Source organism: Tachypleus tridentatus, chromosome 13, assembly GCF_004210375.1.
Source record: "Tachypleus tridentatus isolate NWPU-2018 chromosome 13, ASM421037v1, whole genome shotgun sequence".
Classification (NCBI taxonomy): domain Eukaryota; kingdom Metazoa; phylum Arthropoda; class Merostomata; order Xiphosura; family Limulidae; genus Tachypleus; species Tachypleus tridentatus.
Window position 1 is genome coordinate 144,320,363 of NC_134837.1, and position 19,917 is coordinate 144,340,279.

The 19,917-nt window shown below is 32.0% G+C and overlaps 1 protein-coding gene across 9 annotated transcripts; it reads left to right on the plus strand.

Moving 5' to 3' along the window:
* The first annotated feature begins 2,452 nt into the window (after positions 1-2,452).
* LOC143240742 (uncharacterized) lies at positions 2,453-12,808 on the plus strand. 9 transcript variants are annotated; one of them, XM_076483693.1, is made up of 4 exons: positions 2,463-2,688; positions 5,267-5,346; positions 6,471-6,598; positions 9,927-12,808. In XM_076483693.1, exons 1-4 carry the CDS (start codon positions 2,469-2,471, stop codon positions 9,967-9,969), a joined length of 471 nt encoding a protein of 156 aa, XP_076339808.1. In that variant the 5' UTR covers positions 2,463-2,468; the 3' UTR covers positions 9,970-12,808. The 9 variants fall into 9 exon arrangements, with proteins under 9 accessions (XP_076339807.1, XP_076339808.1, XP_076339809.1 ...); XM_076483694.1 differs by having other exon boundaries at positions 2,468-2,688; positions 9,891-10,031; XM_076483701.1 differs by having other exon boundaries at positions 2,485-2,688; positions 5,013-5,346.
* The last annotated feature ends 7,109 nt before the right edge of the window (positions 12,809-19,917 follow it).

The window sequence follows — 19,917 nt, forward strand, 5'->3', positions numbered from 1 at the left end:
CAGTAATAACTATATATATATTAAGAGCTCAAAAAACCAAATATCCCAATATACATGTTGAAATATGGTGGCTATGAAGACTGGCATCATTCTAGGACAAGAAAATTAACAGATTGTGTTTGTTAGATCTCTCCAAGAACAGTAGCAAGTTGAGTGGCATGATTTCCTATAATTCAGTTTCATAGATTTTGAAAATAATATTCATTTTCTCTACCGAATGTGTAGCTTTGTGCTTAATTCCAAACAAACAAACTAAATTATGGAAATTATTTTATTAATTAGTAAATCTTAAACCATATTAAATGTTTCATAGTTTAAAACAGAATGAATTTGAAACATAGATAAACCTTTTGCATGAAAAATCTTGGGAATATGCTTTCATTGTTAAGGAACTTACCAAAGAGTGCCTTATTGTGGAAACCCAAGAGTATCCTTTAATATCCGAAGATTTGTGTGTTTTATGTAATATTTATAAGTTAACAATAATACATCAATTTAGAATACATAAAAAATATATTTTTCATACATATATACACATTATTTCAAGTTGCTCTCTACTATTTTTGTTTCTATTCATTCCATGTATCTGATGATTCTTTTGGGAAATATATAAACAAAGCAGCTCTTACAGAAAACTTATAAATACTATAACATATTTATCTATAATTTCCTTGTTTTATCAACTTTTTGATGTATAGGATTTGGTTAAATATATAAGTTACAAATTATTTCTTTTTTTAAGTTCCATGCCCTCCTGGAGAATTCAGAAGTAAACAACAAGAAGAACGTGTCCCAAGGACCGTTACAGTGGTTATTTTGGATCCTGCAAATGTTCGGCTTCTCCAGAAAGACGATTTACAAACCCTGGAGCCTCTTCACGGGATGCATGTAAACGTAAGTTTTATCAGATACTTACTATGAACACTATGAACAACTTTATCTCAGTTAGATTTAGAAACTATATTGCTGCAAGTGCTCAACTCTCAAATAGCTTTAGAACTTCTAGTCAGTATCATTAACAAGTAATGTTATTTATGTAGTTTAATACTATCCACTTCTCATACAGAGAGTAAAGCAACTTATGCTATGAACTTTATACCAAGTTCAGACAATTTACCTGTTTCTATTATTTAGACAAATTATTTTGCTATGATTTTATTCTTTGGTATCCATAATTTTTTTTTTTTGAAACAGAGGTTTGACTGGTTTTTGTTTAGATGTTCGTTATCAGTTACCTTTAAGGTTTTATCTTCTCTTATTTTTTTGTTGGTCTTATTGTCACTTCTGTTATTTTTATTATCACTGTTTATTCCTAATTTTCTCCAACCTTCCTGTTTGTTGTTTAAAAATCCATTGTCTTATCTAGCGATCTGAATTATACGTTCTCACAATACAGAATGTAAAATACAGCAGAGTGTTGTATTTGCAAGTTATGGCCACATGCTTTTCATCTTATATCTGAATGAATACAAAAAAGTTTCAAAATAAAAATATTCTTGTATTATGGTTGATAACAACATAAAAGTGTCTTTTAAAAGTTTTGTTAAAGTTTTAATTTACTGGAGTACAGTATATTGTATACTTTTAACGACCATGAACTACAGAAAAAATAAATAATTATCTGCCATAATATTTCGTTTCTACCGTTCTTTTTTTCAGGAAATATCATTCATAAGAAGAATATTCAATGACATGTGAAACATACATTTATTTATTAAAACAAGCCTCATCTGACAATTATTAAAATAATGTATTAGCATACGAATTAAATGAATTCAAATGTTTGTGATAAAAATTACATTTATCTTTAGATGTCACCTCATCCACCAACTCCCCCTTAATCAAGGGATCGCAGGTTCGAATCCCAGTTACATCAAACATTCTTGTCCTTTTAACCATAATGGGGTTACAAATTGAACGTCAATCCCACTATTCGTTGGTAAAAGAGTGGCCCAAGAGTTGGCGGTGGGTGGTGATGACTAGCTGCCTTCCCTCTAGTCGTACACTGCTAAATTAGGGATGGCTAGCACAGATAGACCGAGTGTAGCTTTGCGCGAAATTCAAAACAAACAAATCTGACTTTTAGCATTAGGCCTCTCAAAACATTTGACATCCTAAATAAGGACCCTCTCTTAACGGCTTCACAGGGAAAATAAATAATATCCTTTTTCAGGGACATAATCGCCTGAAAACAGGGGCCGTAATTCCAAAGCTCAAATGGTAATTGTTATGAAACGTGTCTTCTCAGGCGGAATTAAAGCATATGCACACATTTCGTGCTATAGCATATGGTTCCCAGATGAATTGACAAGGAGGAAACACACGAGGTCAGTCCTCCCATATTTTAAAATTCTGATATTAAATTATATACTTTTCACTTACTCTTTCAGTAAACTGATGTGCAAATTACAACTTTTTGAATACAAAATTTGACAGGTTTGATCCATGTTATTTTTTATGTTAGTTTAATGAATTTATTTATTGTACGAAATAATTTGTTTTCATTGTGCAAAGTAGATGTTTTGATGAGGTGGAGAGTTCGCTCCCAGTGGATTTATACACTGAAAACCCCGTATGTACAGAGCACAGCTAGCTTGTTATCTAACTTTGTACATAACTATAGAGAAACAAACGGAGGGAACGCTTATTTTTTTATCAATATCCAAAGGAATTTCTATCTAGTTTTAGGTAGCCAGTGTTTCTTAACTTTATCATTGTAGTCTTATAATCGAAATGATAAGAAACCAGTTTTGGGTTGACAACATTTAAAGTCAGTTAACACTTAACACTAAATAACTATGATCATGGAGTTATTGTTTTAATGAAAGTCTCCCGATGGGACAGCGGTAAGTCTATGGATTTACAACGCTGAGATCAGGAGTTCGATTGCCCTCGGTGGACACAGGAAATAGCCCGATGTGGTTTTGCTATAAAAAAACTATGTGTGTTTGATCATTCGAAAAGCTTTTCATTCTCTACAGTTAATTAGAAAGTTAAGTTCTTGTTTTCTACTCTAAGTAAGTTGTTAAATCTATTAGACAAAAGTGAAAGAAGATTATCTCATACTTACAGTTTGTGGTCCTTACATATAGATGTCAGATTTTCATGTATTACACGTGGACTGATATTAATACAGCTACAATAAGTACAGTTCTATATAATTTGTCTAAACATTTTCAAGATATCTCTTATTGTAACTGTATTAATATAAGTACACGTGTAATAAATGAAAATCTGATAACTTTGTGTTGGGACCTTAAACTCTAAGTGTGAGGTAATCTTTCACTTTTGTCTAACAGATTTGATAGCTTACTTAGAGTTGAAAGCGAGAACTTAACTTTCTATTTGCGGTCATAAACAGTGCTTGTACTGACTTAGCTAATTCCGATCTACTGTTTTCCACCGTAAAAGCTAACTACTGTCAATTATCCTGAATTGTGTCATTGAAAACTAACATCTCAGCTTTTGTTTTATATATTTTATTTTGTTTTTCTCTGATATGTATTGATATATTTGCGATACTTACCAATGATCTGAATACTTTTCTCATCATGGTATTCAGTTGGTTTTGTTAAATAATTCATATTATTCATTTGATCACCTACAAAGTAAATAACTTCTCTCGAGATTTGTCTCTGCTGATCGAACTGTTGTTACTGCACCAAATAAGAATTTTAAAATACTCCCATCTACGTTAATTAAACTGCGTTTTTATCTATTTCGTTCACAAAACGACACGTTATCTTGTATATCATTTAATTCTAATGATAATTGAAATGGCTTATCTTGATATGATAGTTTTTAACAACTTTCTAATACTAGCTGCGTTACGCTTAGTATTCTCAGAATATTTTATAATATTGTAAATTAAAAGTATCATCTTCAAATTATAATACATCGAACAAGATTTACTGAAGTTTATTAATATAGATATAAAAGTGTTTCTTTATGTTGGTTTAACGTGTGTTTGCTTTTGTATTACAAGGAAATATTTAGTTTATCGTCTTATGATGTTGTATTGTTTGGAATTTAAAAGTTACGTGTTGTATATTTATTTGAGTTGCAGTGTTCAATTTAAAAACGTGAGATTCCATTTTTTTGTGTTACATGAAAGTTGTTTTGAGTTTTGGGCATGTTTTACCGACTTGGTTTTAATTATAAAGGTGGAAGTCATTTAAGTTTTGTAATTTTCATTTCATAAATTGATCCTGACCCTTTTTTTTTTCCTTGTGTTATTCAAGTATTATATGTGCAATGTTAACCAATGCTGAAGGTTCAGGGGAAAAGCTGGTTATGAAACAAAATAAGTCATGTCTGTGAATTTATTTATTGCTGTTTTTTTTTAAAAAAAAGTAAGCTTCTGTTGTAATTGCTTGTCAAATAGTATCATAAGAAAATCTTAAATGCTCAATAAGTTCCTAAACATAGCCCTAAAATGATTTGACAGTAAGTCCTGAATTAAATGATTTGAATCAGCACTTGTCCAAGACACACATATACACAATTAAAAGGAGTACAATAGCAATATAGACTAGTCCTAAAATAATCCTAATTATTTCATTGTTCTTATTTTAGCATTGCACTCCTTTCAACTGCATACAAGTCCTAAAATTTTGTCAAAAGATGTATGACAGCTGTATATATCTTTAAGATTAAAATTGTTGATTTTTTCAATAAATATGTAAGATGTATTACTTATTATATATATATACATATATGCTACATTTCATCTAATTTTACTTATTACAACAACATAATCTGTGTTATTTCCTATGTTTAAATAAATAAAATCTTCATTCTTAATTATGGATGTGTAGTTGGTATTCCTAAGGGTCTTTGATATTGATGTATGAAATCTGCAAAAACACGTCTTAGAAAGAAGAAAGTTAAAATAAAGTTAGATACAATAAACATTTTAATGCATATAAATTTTGCAAATTTTTGTCTTTGATTATATGAACAGAAACTGTGGAATGTGTCTGAGAAGCTCTGTTTTATCTTTATAAATATAGGTCTTGGCTGTGCCAGTTAATACTGCCAATCATTTTGAAACTTGTGAATTAATAAAGTTATCTTAAGCATTTACAAGTTAATTTGCATTGTGCTGAATTATGTAGCAGTTCATACTGGACAGATTGATGAGGTGTTTTGTCAGTGTGAAGTAATCCACAGAATATCAGAGTGAAAGTTTTCAAGCTATGTCTACAGTTGTTATTTTAAGCATTTCACACACGTGTGTGAATAAGTTTCATCTGTTTCATGTCAGGTGAAGCTGCAGCCATTCTTGCAAAAGCCAATACCAGATTGAAGTCATCACTCTTTGTTGCCAAGTCATTAAAGAAGCAGGTAAGATATATTTACTTTTCTGTCTGTAAGCAAAACCATTCCAAAACAAGAATGTTTTTCAAACCAAGATGTATAAATTTTGTTCTCTAGTGCACACCTGTAAATCAGATTATTAAATTTAAGTAAATGCATAGCTCCAGTGCTGTTTCACTAATTTTTTACTCAAAAATATTTTAGGTTTGATATTTTAGTTTGGTAATATTTATTTATTATATTTTGCAAAGAAAAATTAAAGTGCTCTCTTTCAGTCAGTTAATGTTATTTGGACTACCAAACTTTGCTTTAGTTGGATTTCATTACTGATGAATAATTAAGTTATTTTTCTTCCCTTACTTTAAGACAGTTGAATTATAATTTTCAATGACTTGCTAATCTGGAAATGTTATAATTAATCTGAGTATCCATGGGGTGAAATAATTTTTACACACTTGAATGTAATTGTGGTAAAAAGTTTTGAAACAAATGAGTTCGTGATTTCCAGATTTGAAAACCAGTTTTATCACATGAATATGTTATCCTGTTTCACATCGATTAAATTTGTTTTTTCCAGATGTTTACAAAAAAACAACTGTTCTTTGAAAATTTATGAACACTGAAAATGAGTGTTTATCTGAATGTTAATTTTGTTGTTGTTTTTGCTTACTGTCTTTGATGTTACACTTACACACTCTGTCAGTATATGATAGAAATTCATCTCACTGACACTTTTATGAATTTGATAAATGTTTTCCCAGGCAATTTATGTAACTGGAAGTTCTAACATTTTATATTTTCATAAATAATAATAATTATGGTTTATCTCAAAGTTAAGATTCTCTTGCCAAATTTGTAAGATAATAAGATACAGAGCAAATTTCTCCGAGTTCTGTGATCTTATTAGACACTTTCTACTTAAAATGTTTGTATACAGTGTTTTGTGATAATGTTTGCATGTGAAAACTCACTTTTGTAAGAAGGAGAAGTTCTTTTTGATAAGGTATTTTTAAACAACACATCCATGATGTATACATTAATAATATATTTTCAGGTATTGGTAGTTTGCTTGATAAATTTGAGACAACATATTAATGAAACACAATAACAATTGATCAAAGAATCACATTATTTTGGGTTGTTATTTATAGTATGGCATTGATGCTGCATCTCTGGTTATAGCAGAACATTATGCAAATGCCTTCAGCAAATTAGCTAAAACAGGAAATACAGTGTTACTTCCAACTAAATGGAAGATATATCAAGTATGGTTAATCAAGTAAGTAAATGCATTCTATTACTTAGAGTGTTTTTGTCAAAGTCATTGTCTTCCAAATATAACTTTCTCTGAGATATGCTTGTGGAACTTGTATCATGTTTGTTATTTGTGTAAAGAAAATACAACTGGACCCACAATAAAAAATATGTATTAAAGGTCCATGAAGTAATTTAATTTCTCAAACACACAAGCGTTTGAAGTTTAATTAGATTGTGGATTGTAGGGTAAACAGTAAATGTATTAAAATAATAGTTGTAAGTTGTTTTTCACAGCCCAGATCTTGTCACTAATCTAATTTTGTGAACATTTTGTCCAGCAAAGACTAGAATTTAAAATCATAAGTAAAAATTAATAATACCTTATAATAGAGCAAATTTAGATTTGTGCAATTTATTAATATTTACTAATTTGTAAAACTGTTCTTCCAAATGGTCAGTGTTGGAAAACATAGTCACATTGGAAATATGTTACGTCAAAACAAACCAGAGAAAAAACAAATGTTTTCTGTGTTCTTATTTTCTACTTACCTTGTAGTTATTGTGTGTATTATTTTAACTTAATTTCTTTTTTCTGTGATATTGAGTTTATCTGATACATAATATTTTTAAACATTTTGACTACATGGATTTTAAAGATGTCTTACATGAAATTAAAGTTATGTAGTTAAGTGTTTTTTGTCATTAAAATGGCAAAAACTATTAATGATTTATTTATTAAAGTTTCCACATATTAATTAATTGTAATAAATGCCAATAGCAAAATGTTTTCCATTTCTTTCTGGTATACAATTTTGAAGTAAAGTTCTACTGAAAGTTTCTGTTTCTTGAAGCTGCTTCTTTGATAAGTTAGTCACCTGTTTTTAAAAATTTATTTCGTACTTAATTCATGGTATTTCAATGTTCCTTGATTGTTATGAGAAGCCAGTTTTCATACTTTAATAATGAGATATAATTTCACAATTAGGAATGGTGGAGAACTGTTCATATATGTTGATAACATTGATGACCAAAAAGGGAAATTTTCATATTCAGATTTTAATTATTTTTTTTAAATAGTTGAGAGTACTAACTGGTTAAAATAGGCAATTTCTTCTTTTTCTTGTACTAAATCAAACAACATTCAGGATACTTAAGTTACAATAAATGTATAAATGTTTGAGTGTGTATGTGTACTGGATAGCCACTTCATGAGACCTGAAAGCACATCTGTAGGATTCTTCATTTATTGAAATGAGTAAAACTGTGGTCAGGAGATGTGGTAAATGAATGGTTGATCCTTAAAGTACACAAAAGTGAAGTATTATTATGCTTAGTTTATTAGACAATGGGTAAAAACAAGGATTTCTTCAACTTTTCAAAAGGCATAATAGTGTATACCTTTGTGGCAAGAGCAACATTATAAAAGACCGTTTATTTAACCAGCCCTTTGAAGGCACTTGCTATTAGGATTTGTTGAAAGTGGTGTTAAAGATGGTAATTACCACTCAATATTCATTGAAAGAGGGAAAAAACAATAGACAGCTTAGTAAGCAAGCTTTTATTAAGGATTTTTCAGAAGTACATGATCTATCAGTTTTTATTGTGTAGTAGCAGAGCATTATAAGGTTTACCTACTGGTACATGTGCACATTAAATAAAAGTCTGGAGATACAGCTTTTGAGTGGATTGTTTAATTGTATTACAGCACTTCAACCCCTTCCAGCCATCATTAAGTAACTGTTGTTTATCTTGAGGGTAAAGAATAGTTACTTTATGATGGCCACATGAGTGGTCAAAAAGTTGGAATCAAGTCACATTAACTGTACATTCAAAACCTGTTCCTCTGAATTTTTATTTAAAGCATGTAGATTATTTTGTTTTCTCACAACAATGTATGAATAATGTTTTACTCTCATTTCCATTTGTATAATGGTGTGATTAGTTCTAAACAATATGCCATGTAGGATTTTTATTGGGGGTCAGCTCTGTAAAAATATCGTGTTCTGCTGAGCCTCTCATAATTTTAACTTGTTTAGTTTTTATTGGAATGATTATTGAGATTATGGTATTTTAAATTTTCCATTAAATAATTTAGAACTATGCATTATCCTTGTTTAATTTAGTAGTGTGAAATGAAATGTTCACCAATACGAACCCTAATGTAGAACTATGCATCATCTTGGTTTAATTAAGGAATAGGAAATGAAATGTTCACCAATATGAACCCTGATGTAGAACTATGCATCATCTTGGTTTAATTAAGGAATAGGAAATGAAATGTTCACTTAAATATGAATCCTGATTTAGAACTGTACATCATCCTGTTTTTATTAAGTAATAGGAAATGAAATGTTCACTAACACACAAGCCCTGATTTAGAATTGTGCATCATCGAGGTTTAATTAAGTAAAATGAAATTTTCACTAATACCAGCCCTGATTTAGAACTGTGCATAATCTTGGTTTAATTAAGTAATATGAAATGAAATGTTCACTAACATGCAAGTCCTGATTTAGAACTGTGCATCATCATGTTTTTTATTAAGTAATAGGAAATGAAATGTTCATTAACACACGAGCCCTGATTTAGAACTGTGCATCATCCTGTTTTTATTAAGTAATAGGAAATGAAATGTTCATTAACACACGAGCCCTGATTTAGAACTGTGCATCATCCTGTTTTTATTAAGTAATATGAAATGAAATGTTCACTAGTATGAGTTCAGATATCAAGGTGCAACAGATATCACACCTGCAACATTAGACAGTAAATGATTATTTCTAACAGTACTAGTCTTCAACAAGTAGTTCGTATTGTGACAATTTGAAGTGTCTTAGTGATTTCTCAAAATAGATGTTTAGTTACAGCCAGACAGTGAATTTTTGGCATTTGGTTTATTTGTAATTTAACCTAAGGAACCAAAGAGTACGTTACGTTTTTTCTGGAAGGTCATTTGGGAAGGGGGTCCTCATGAAATAGCCAGTCAGTATATGTGTATTACCATAAGGTGTCATATTTTATTTATTTTTTGATAACAATAAATCTTTCCAGAATTTGATGAAAGTGTTACTAAAAACCATGAAACAAACACTAAAATAAATTTACATTTTGTTCCATGCATTACTTATGAGTCATGCATTTTGCTGAACTTGTAATAATAGGAAAGATTAGGTGTCTACATTTTTCATGAATCATTTCTTGTCATCGTATTTTAGTGATAAGAAGAAACGTTTCCAGCTAAGATAAATGTTGCAATGTATGTTTTAAAAGTTGTATGTGAAACTTGTAATTTCTTGTGTTAATTGTTCCTGTAGGCAATGAGTATTTATCAGAATTTGTCATCTACCAAGGAAGTCAAGGAACAGCTTAAGATTCCAGAAGAAGAAAGTATAGAACCTCCTATTCAAGACTGGGGAGAGTACATTAGTGATAAAGAGGAAGAACTGGAGGAGTATATAGCCCCACCTGCAAACCTTCTAGAAACAAGCCCTGGTGGGAGAAATACAAAATATTAGTTATTAAGTATATGGGAACTTTATTGAAACTAACATGTGTATGTTAGTTTGTAGACTATGAATTTGATGTGTTTCATTATAGATAATGATTTCATTAATAAGAAATGTCATCTGATTCACTGCCAGTTATTTAATAAAAGGATATTTCTATTACTTGCTGTTATTTTTTTAAATAACTAGTTTAATCTTTTTCTTTGACTATATTAACTTATAAATATATAGAAGGTGTAACAGTGAATACTTAAAGCTTGCTTTCTATATGCAAGAACATCCCCAAAACTCGGTAACTGTGACTTGTTTCAGTTTTATTCAGATCAGGTTAAAAATACATTTACAATTTTCTGTCTATCTTAAGGGTAATAAGTCCATAAATCATCACTTCTTATAGGAGTTACTAACAAATGAAGGTATAAAGATAAGTTACTTAAATATATACTTAGAAAATCTGTTTAAGGTTTTTTTAAGTTAAGATTTATGTTTGTTTTCATGAGGTCTTTTTATACTACTAGACAAAGTCTGACGATATATTGTGTCAAGTTGCAGTGAATAAAGTTAACTACGAGATTTTTTTCTTGTCACTATAATTTTTAAAATTAAAAAATTAAGATTTGAATTCTACACTTCTGTTCTTATGCTGCTTTTTAAACCTTTGAAATTAGTTATTTATTAGACCTACATAAATACCGAGTGTGACCTTGATGCTATTTTACTTTGAAATGACACCCTTTTCTCTTGCCTCATCTGTTAATAGTTTCTATATGAAACAACAACTATTTATATATATACATCAGTGAGTTCTTTGTGATTTTTAAATTAGTCAAAAACAAAATATCTATGACAAACAATTTGTTATTTCTTTAAAACTATATCAATCATTTTAGGTATAAGAATAAATATTTTATCAGGAATCATAAACACTATATAGAAAATATTTCTATCAATATAAGATGCACAATAAATTAACTTTATTCATGTTTTACTGTTTTAAAAATTCTTCACCATTATGCAATGCTTTTTTGTTCCTTTGAGATTATAATTTATTTTTCAATTTAGTTAAATTAATAGAACATAAGACTGCCAATGAGATTGGATTACAAAAATAGTTTTTTGTTTTTAAATGTTGAATATTCTTTGTGTTTGTTTATGTAAAATAGGCTGAGTGTGGTTCAGTAGTCAGTTGGAAGATTGTGATTTTGATGCCGTAGTAGTCAAAAAACGAAAAAAATTACATTCTGCACTTTTAGCCATGCTTACATTAGAAAGATTATGATCCAATCCCTCTATTTGATCATAGTTGATAAAGACGGCTTTTGACTTGGTGTCTTCTTTCTAGTCTCTAAGTGCACGATTCAAAATGGACGGCTCATACTGACACTGAGTTGTTTTGTGTGAGTGTCTAAAGACAAAAATATACCTTTATGGAATATAAATAGAAATTGTTTTCACAGAATCGAAGAAATAAGAATCGTAAATAGTATTCTTAAGTGTGAAAGTCATATGCATTTTGAGAAATACAGGATGGTCCAAAATTGTGTTTCCTATTATAAGATTTAATAATTATATAACTAAGGAAATAGAACTGTGCAGTTTGCAACATGTTGTAGCCTGACTCACATAGTTTTTATTGTTACATTTGTTTTTACTCACTCCAATGTGTAGTGGCAACTGTGCAAGAAAAGGCTGAATTTTTTATCTGACTTACACGAGACTAAAGTCAGTGTAATTACAGACACCAGAATTTAAAGATGTATGGGGGTATGTTAAGGATATCATGTGCCACATACCTATAGTAAACATCATGGAACTGGAAACCAGGTTAATGGATGCCATCACCACTGTAACTGTGGACATTTTGTAGCAAACGTGGACTGAAAAAAATCTACTGAAATATCAAGAAAATTATTTGAGTTCAGCTACAAGATGTTGAAAATTGCATGTTTACATTTCCTTTATTAGTTAATTATTAAATCTTAAAATAGAAGAGACAATTTTGAACCACCCTATATAAATATATAATTAGATGTATTACACGCAAGACTTGTGTAACAAACGTGTGGAATAATAGGTTATATTGTATAAAGGATTTAAAGATTAGAGAGTGGAATATAGATGCACAAGAAGTTTAGTTCCACTCTGTTGTTACAATCTTGTTGACTACAATAGAATAGTGGGTTTGACTGCCACATAATGATGCCCCACAAGGCTAAAAGAATAAACATATTTGTCGATAAGATTTGAACTTGTGACTCACAGATTCCAAGTCAAGGAACCCAACTACCAGACATGGTAGAGTTAGTGTGGTTACTGTACTTAGTGTATCCTTTGTTGTTGTTTTTACTAGTTGTATATTTAGGTAATATTTCGTAAGATAGAAAACAGAATAAAAATATCCTAGTTTTTATAAATAAAATAGAAAAAACTATATTGTTATGTACTCAAGATAATTGCAGTTTCCAAATGTTACACGTACAACTACGATATGCAGATGAAGAGTTCACTAAAGTGTAATTTTAATGAAACTTCACATAAAAACGAGTTTAAGAGTTTACAAACACCCTCCACTTATACAGAATGTGGTCTCAAGTTACACACACATAACTAATCAAAGCACGTTTTAAACAATATTATTAATAAATGTTGTTAGTGTTGATATTTGTATTGATGTAAATACAAATTATCCAAACAATTAGGCTGAAATAAAATGAACTCTATTGAAATAGCGGGCCGTTCGTTCAGTGTTTCCTGTCACTATCATTCTACTTCATTCACCTCTTGAATGTGGTAAAGAAAAACCACACTTTTGTTTGTTTATTTTGTAAATTCTTACATTAATTTCCTCGCTTCTAGGAACTTGTAGAATTATGCTTCTTTATAGCTGTATCTAAACATACAATACTTGAACGTTTTAATTTCAAGTTCTCGAACAATTAAACATTTTAACTAATAGTTCAGGCTAATAATAACAAATGTCTTTTACAGTTCACTTTAAGTTATTATTAAACGAGTAAAACTGAAACCAAACAGCACAATAAATTTTCACAGTTGTAGAGCAAATCTTACACTTACGGCTGTAACAAATATTGATATAAAAACACCAAAGCTATCGTAATGACACTACCGTCAGTAGACGTTTCAAGTATGTTTTTTTAAACTAATTCAATGACATAACTTGAATGTGAGTAATGGTATTTAATAAATAGTACATCAAAAGAGGATACTAATATATAACTGGGAATGTAACTTGTATAGAATATTTGACATTAATATTGTGTTCACGTGAAATTACGAATTGTGATATGATATCTGTTAAATATTGGCTGCTAAAAAATAATTGGATCCATTCTTTTCTTTACACATACTCATTATTATTTAATCTGTATAAACGTGTATATTTATAAGTATATATACCTCATTATTTTTCTCTCGCTCTCTTAGAATACAATAAAATGATTTCGCTACAACTTTCAGGTACACATATTTTTCAGGGCTGAATATGTACCTTTTACAGCCCGTGTAATGCTTCTTAACTGGAATTGTGCGAAATATTGTGGTTCCAAAGCGTGTAGTGGTCCAGCATATTCTAATATGTCAGTAAATATGCCCCCTTTGGCACTACGTTTTGTCTTCGAATTCACACAATTAAAATCCGATTACATCGGGGCCCAGCATAGTCAGGTGGTTTGTGCGCTCCAGACGTAATGTGAGGTTCGTGGGTTCCAATCTCCGTCGCACCAAACACGCTCGCCCATTCAGCCGTGGGGACGTTATAAAATGAAGGTGAATCCCACTACAAGGGCTGTTCAAAAAATACGCGGACTGACGTCATAAAACAAAATGTACTTTATTTAGAAGTTACAGGTCTGGGACCCTTTCAAAGTACTCTCCTCCCCAACGCACACACTTATCCCAACGGTGTGTCCACTTGTTGAAACAGTCCTGGTACGCTTCTTTTGTAATGTTCTCCAGCTCCTTCGTCGTTGCCTTAATCTCGGGAATCGTCTCAAATCTTCTTCCTTTCAAGGGTCTTTTGAGTTTGGGGAACAAGAAAAAATCGCAAGGTCAGGTGAGTAGGGGGGTGGAGAAGAACAGTGATCGAGTGTTTGGCCAAAAACTCACGAGTTCTGAGGGCTGAATTTTGCAGCAACGCGGTGCATCTTCAATTTTTCGGTCAAAATCTCGTAACAAGATCCAACTGATATCCCACACTCTTCAGCAAGCTCCCTGACAGTCAGACGTCGATTTTCCTGCACCAGGGTGTTGATTTTGTCGACATATGGGTCGTCAGTTGACGTGGAAGGACTTCCAGCACGCTCATCATCTTCAATGGACTGTCGACCATCCTTAAAACGTTCATGCCACTTGAAACATGCCGTACGTTTCATAGCAACATCACCGTAAGCCGTGTTAAGCATAACAAAAGTTTCAGTCGCAGATTTTCCAAGTTTAACACAAAATTTCACAGCAAGTCGTTGCTCCTTCAGGTCATTCATTCTGAAATCCGCCAAACGAAAAAATCGCACTTCACATAAAACCGCGTAGCTGATATACAAATGAAGATATCTGCAATCTGGAAATTGCGTCATAATCAGCTGATCTGTGCGAATCTAGCGACATCAAGCGGATTCCCCTGGAACCAACTGGAGCCGCGCAATTCAAACAGTCCGCGTATTTTTTGAACAGCCCTCGTATTCGTTGGTAAAACATTAGTTCTGGAGTTGGTGGTGTAAGACAAAAAGAAAGGCAGCTTGTCATCGCCAATACTTAAGCTACTATTGTACCATCAAATAGTGGGATTGATCGTCACATTATAACGTCTCTGGGACTATCAGATTACTAATCGAAAGGGTAAGCATGTGTGGTATGATGGGGTTCGAACCCGCGACCCTGAGATTATGCCTTTACCACCTGGCCATGCCTCGCCGACACTGTGTTGAAATGATGAACGCTGTGAACGGTTCGTGGATTAAATGTGATTGATAACTGATGGGTATTTGGAGTAATCATAAGGGCTTATGACGTTAAAATTCGTAGTGCGTTACTCATAGTAGGAGCAGTGCAGATAGTCCATTTGTAGTTTGTTAATATGTTCTAAGTAACTTAACGAATCGTGAGGTTAAATGTACGTATAGTTAATTGCCATAAATTTGTAATGACGAGAAACCACCTGAAGTAAAAATATATTCTTAAGATGGCTGGTATGGTATTAAAACTTTAATTAAAATAAAGAACAAAACAACGTTTCGACTTTCTTAGGTCATTTTTATTTTCACACACACAAAAACAACAACTTAAGATATCTTAATACAGTCGAAACGTTTTCTGTTTATTATTTTAGTTAAAGTTTTCATACCAGTTGCTTTGAGAATACAATTGCCATGAATATATAGTTTGCACTAAAAACATTTGACAGTTCGGTGATCCTTTTAAAATGTTCCTCAGTGATTCCTTTCACGTAATTTATTGGGTAACAGCTTGATATTGTGCGTGCAGTTGGTGTTAAAATGAATATTTGAAATAAACTATAGACTTCAGGTTTTACAAAATAATCTCGCGATTTTTAACATTTATGCTGCTGGTTTTTTTGTTATGCATTTTGAAAAAGAAAATTCATGATTTTCTAACAATACGTACATCTGTTATAAGGCTATTAATTAACAATCATTCGTACGTATACATTTCTGGTGCAAATAGAAATGCCGTTGGGCTTTCGAAACGCATTTCGCTAAATTATTCATGCGCCAATATGTTTTTATAGATTCATGAACTTCTCAGCTGTAGAATTTCTAATAACCCAACTCATAAAATATCATTAATATTGCAAAAAATAATTAATTAATGATTGATGTCGTTCCATGGATAGTTTGAATGAGATGAATGGTTACAATCAATTGCCTTCAACACGACATGGCCAGGTGGTTGGAGTGCTCAACTCGTAATCAGAGGGTCTAGGGTTTCAATCTCGTCGCATAAAACATGCTCGTCCTTTCGGCTTTAAGTGCGTTTTAAAGTGACGGTCAATCCCATTATTCGTGGGTAAACGAGTAGCCCAAGAGTTGGCGGTGATGACTTGCCGCCTTCTCTCTAGTCTTACACTGCTAAATTTGGGACGGCTAGCGCAGATAGCTCTAGTTTATTTTTACGCGACTTTCAAAAACAAAAAAATCAATTATTCCCTAGTCGCACTGCGATATGTTTTGGAATCACACCGACAAAAACTTGGTTTCGGTACCCGTAATGGGTAGAGCACAGCTAGCCCAATAAAACCAGTTTTAATTATTTAGAGTCGTAATATATGAGCACATAAAATTAACCAATATAATGCAGTACATGTGGACCTAATCGATAGTTAACTGTATAAAAATAATATTAATTTGAGAGTTATAAAGTTTAACATTTTTCAACGAATAACAATAGTCCAACTATTTTCTGTAATAATTTTCTTTGAGAACAATTCACCATATATATGCTCAGGCATGGACTGCATACTTAAGGATATATTTCTTTTCCAGCTGCAAAATGGAACAGTAATTTTGGGACAAACTACCCATTTCATATTATTTCCATAAATTTTGGATTCCAAAGCAGCATCTTTACTGAAAACCTGGTGAATTGAGGGTTTGCTTAGTTTTACTTTATCGTATTCGCAGTACTGAATGAGCTGTTGTTATTTTCCGTTTTTCCATCAAACTCCAACTTGCCGTCATTTTTGTTTTTGTACTGGAAGAATATTCCCATTATTATCACGACTGCTTCTAGATTTAATTTCATTTCGAGGAAATTGGCTCCGTGTTTATTAGTTTGTTTTGGCTTTAGTAACTTATTGGAACCAAAGCTATTGTTACGAAAAGGATGATATAGGCTTTAAATATTTCGCGTTTTCCCTGGCGTCATCAGTGCAAGAGATTTGTAAATTCGTCTCGAATTCTACTTTTCCTAATAATTTGAGATTTTCAGGATGTTTAAAAGGTGCACATTTTTCTATCTTCCGTGGCTGATACGAAGTATTCATTGTAGTTTTATATGCCTGTTGTGGTTTATTTGTCTTTATTTTTCCTTTGTCCGACCAGCCGTTAATATTTTCAGGTCCGTATCATCCAAAAGGAGTATATTTGTATTTGATCGTTTAGCACTTGAGGAGTATTAAAATCTGTTGTTCCGTTTAGCTTAATATTATCCCGAGCTTCTGTTGTTTATCTTTCTTGAATATTTGTTAAAAATCATTTCTTGTAGAGACGATGGATTTACTTTTCCCAAAAGTTTTACTTCTCCTTTGTGATTTTTCAGGTATACACTTTGCAGTTTCGTGTATTTTCTTGAATGCTATGATATGTTTCTCCACCTTTCAGATAATGTACCAGTTTAAGTGGATAAGAGCGTTGTTGGTACTGATTCAAATGTAGTTTTTTTTAACTTTTATTTACACGTTGGTCGACTTTCAAGTTATCTGCGTGCTTAATTGGATTTGAGCGTTGTGCTTCCTCCCGTCTCTTAGAAGTTGGTATTGGTTAAAACCTAATCCAGATGTAGTTTTTCTCAAAATTTTGATTTACATGTTGGCCGAACTGAATTCGGGCGCTGTGCCCTCTTCCTAATTTTGGTGGTCCATTTCAGCAGTTGGTTAAAGCAGTTTTACTTTGTAGTTTGATACTCTTTATTTTCTCTCCAATTAGTTCACCAAAAGTTTCTTCAGTTGTAGTTGAGGACTGCCCTCCCCAACATACAAGTTATTTTTGGGCCTAATAGGGTTTGGCTTTTCTCCACTAGGTGCCACAAACGCCTTTTGAGTTGTCGTGGAAAATTCCATTTTAACAAAATGCTTCAAGTTGTCTTCACGTTTGATTGCATGAGAGCGTTGTCTTTGTGCTATTGGTTGAAAGTTACTTTTACTTGTTGTTTCTTGTTGAAAAGGACTATTGCTTTTAACGTACTTTGAATTAGGTTTCATACTTTTCATTTTTCCCGACGTTATTGATTTGTAAGTTTCTTGATTCGTTGTTTGTCCATTGAAACTTCCACCACCAACTTTGATTCCTGTATCTGGCCCCTTTCCACGAATTATGCTGATTTCCTTCTCTGATAATTCATGTTTTGAAGTGGTACCAAATTCCATTAGACCTACAGGTTTTAGAGTTCCTTTTGGTTTTATAGCGTCTTGTCTATCAAACTCTTTCCAAGATTCGTAAGCTGTCTTTGTAGTTGTTTCAGTTGACGTAACGCCTATTTCCGTAGCGATATTGCCTTGTGGTCGAATAGGCTGAATTTTTTTACCTTGCAAACCACGAAAGATATCCTTAGTTGTAGTAGAAAAGTGGTGATCTACTATTATTTTATTGTATGTCTTTGGTAGTGTTACGTTTGGCCGTTCTCCTTGACGACCAGAAAAGTTGGTTTTGTTTGATGTGGTGAAATCCATATTTCCCGACTGCTTTAAGTTATCAGGATTTCTTATTGGTAAAGTTGGCTTCATATAATTCCAATCTTGGTAATCGAAGAATGATTATGTTGAGTTTTCGTATTCTCATTTGTCCTTCCTTCCTGGTGTTGTTGATAGTCTTTTCTCTTGGTAAGTACAAGGTTCTCACCTACGCTATCAGCTTTATCATGTTTCTTAATTTGAACTTCACTACGTTTTCTTTGCTACTCTTGAGAGTCAAAATCCCCACTGTTGCTAACAGATGTTTCAAGGTACTGGCACAACGTATTTCATTCCTTTTATATCTCGATTGGATGTTGTTTTCATGTGTAACTGGCTGTGGCGATTCGGGCATATTATTTGATGTAACTTAACATGAATTCTTCTCAAACTTTGCTTCAAGTGAGGACCCAGAATTTTTTTCTTTTTAGACAGTATTGTTGAAACACCTTGATTGGTGAATATGAATTTATTCTCTAAGCTGGCAAAAGAACATTTGGTCTTTAGTAGAAGTTAGTTAAAGTGAAAAATACAAACCATAAATGAAAAGATGGTGATCACGATTTGCTTAAGTGATATGTTTTATTATTTCTTGCTCTTAATATATCAGTAGTAAAATATACAATTATCCTATACCACATATATATATTAATAACTAACATTTTGCTGTTTATTAAGAGTCACTGATCTGCTTAGATTTATTTGTGAAAAACAAGTAAGAAAACAATTAGAAACAACAACGTGAAAATCACTTAATCTATGGTCCTGGCATGGCCTGGTGGTTAGGGTGCTCAAATCGTAATCCGAGAGGCGCGAGTTCGAATCCTTGTCACATCAAACATGCTCGCACCTTCAGCCGTGGGGTCATTATACTGTGACGTTTAATCCCACTACACGATGGTAAAAGAGTAGTTCGAGAGTTGACTGTGAATGGTAAGGGCTAGCTGCCTTCCCTCTATTCGTACACATCTAAATTAGGGACGACTATCACAGGTATCATTCGAGTAGCTTTGCGTAAAATTAAAAAACGATCTTCATCTGCGATGATTACTAAAGTTTTTCCAGTTGGTGAAGCATGAAAATAAAATACAAGATTAGTAACCCAAGAGTTTTGATCCACCTTTTTTCAAATATTATTGTTAAAGACGTATTAAATTATTAAAGTGTAAAAATTCTCATTATAATAGTTATCGATCCCTAGATCCAGTTTTATTGACGAATATCAAAAGATGTCATAAAATTAATTATGTACATGAGGAAGATTAAGATGTAATATTGAAGGACTCACCTGAAGACATTTCAACAAAAAAAATGGCAGTACAAGTAAAAATATTGTTACTGGTATTCAGGAATGTATGTTTCTGTTGATTTCAAGTTTCACTATGTTTTTGGAAAGTGTATTAGTTTAGTCAT

Coding starts and splice junctions, on each gene's coding strand:
- LOC143240742 (XM_076483692.1), top strand. CDS start 2,469: ATGAATTTATTTATTGTACGAAATAATTTGTTTTCATTGTGCAAAGTA. Junction 2,689..5,266: donor GAATTTCTATCTAGTTTTAG/GTAGCCAGTGTT, acceptor GTTTCATGTCAG/GTGAAGCTGCAGCCATTCTT. Junction 5,347..9,890: donor CCAAGTCATTAAAGAAGCAG/GTAAGATATATT, acceptor TTGTTCCTGTAG/GCAATGAGTATTTATCAGAA.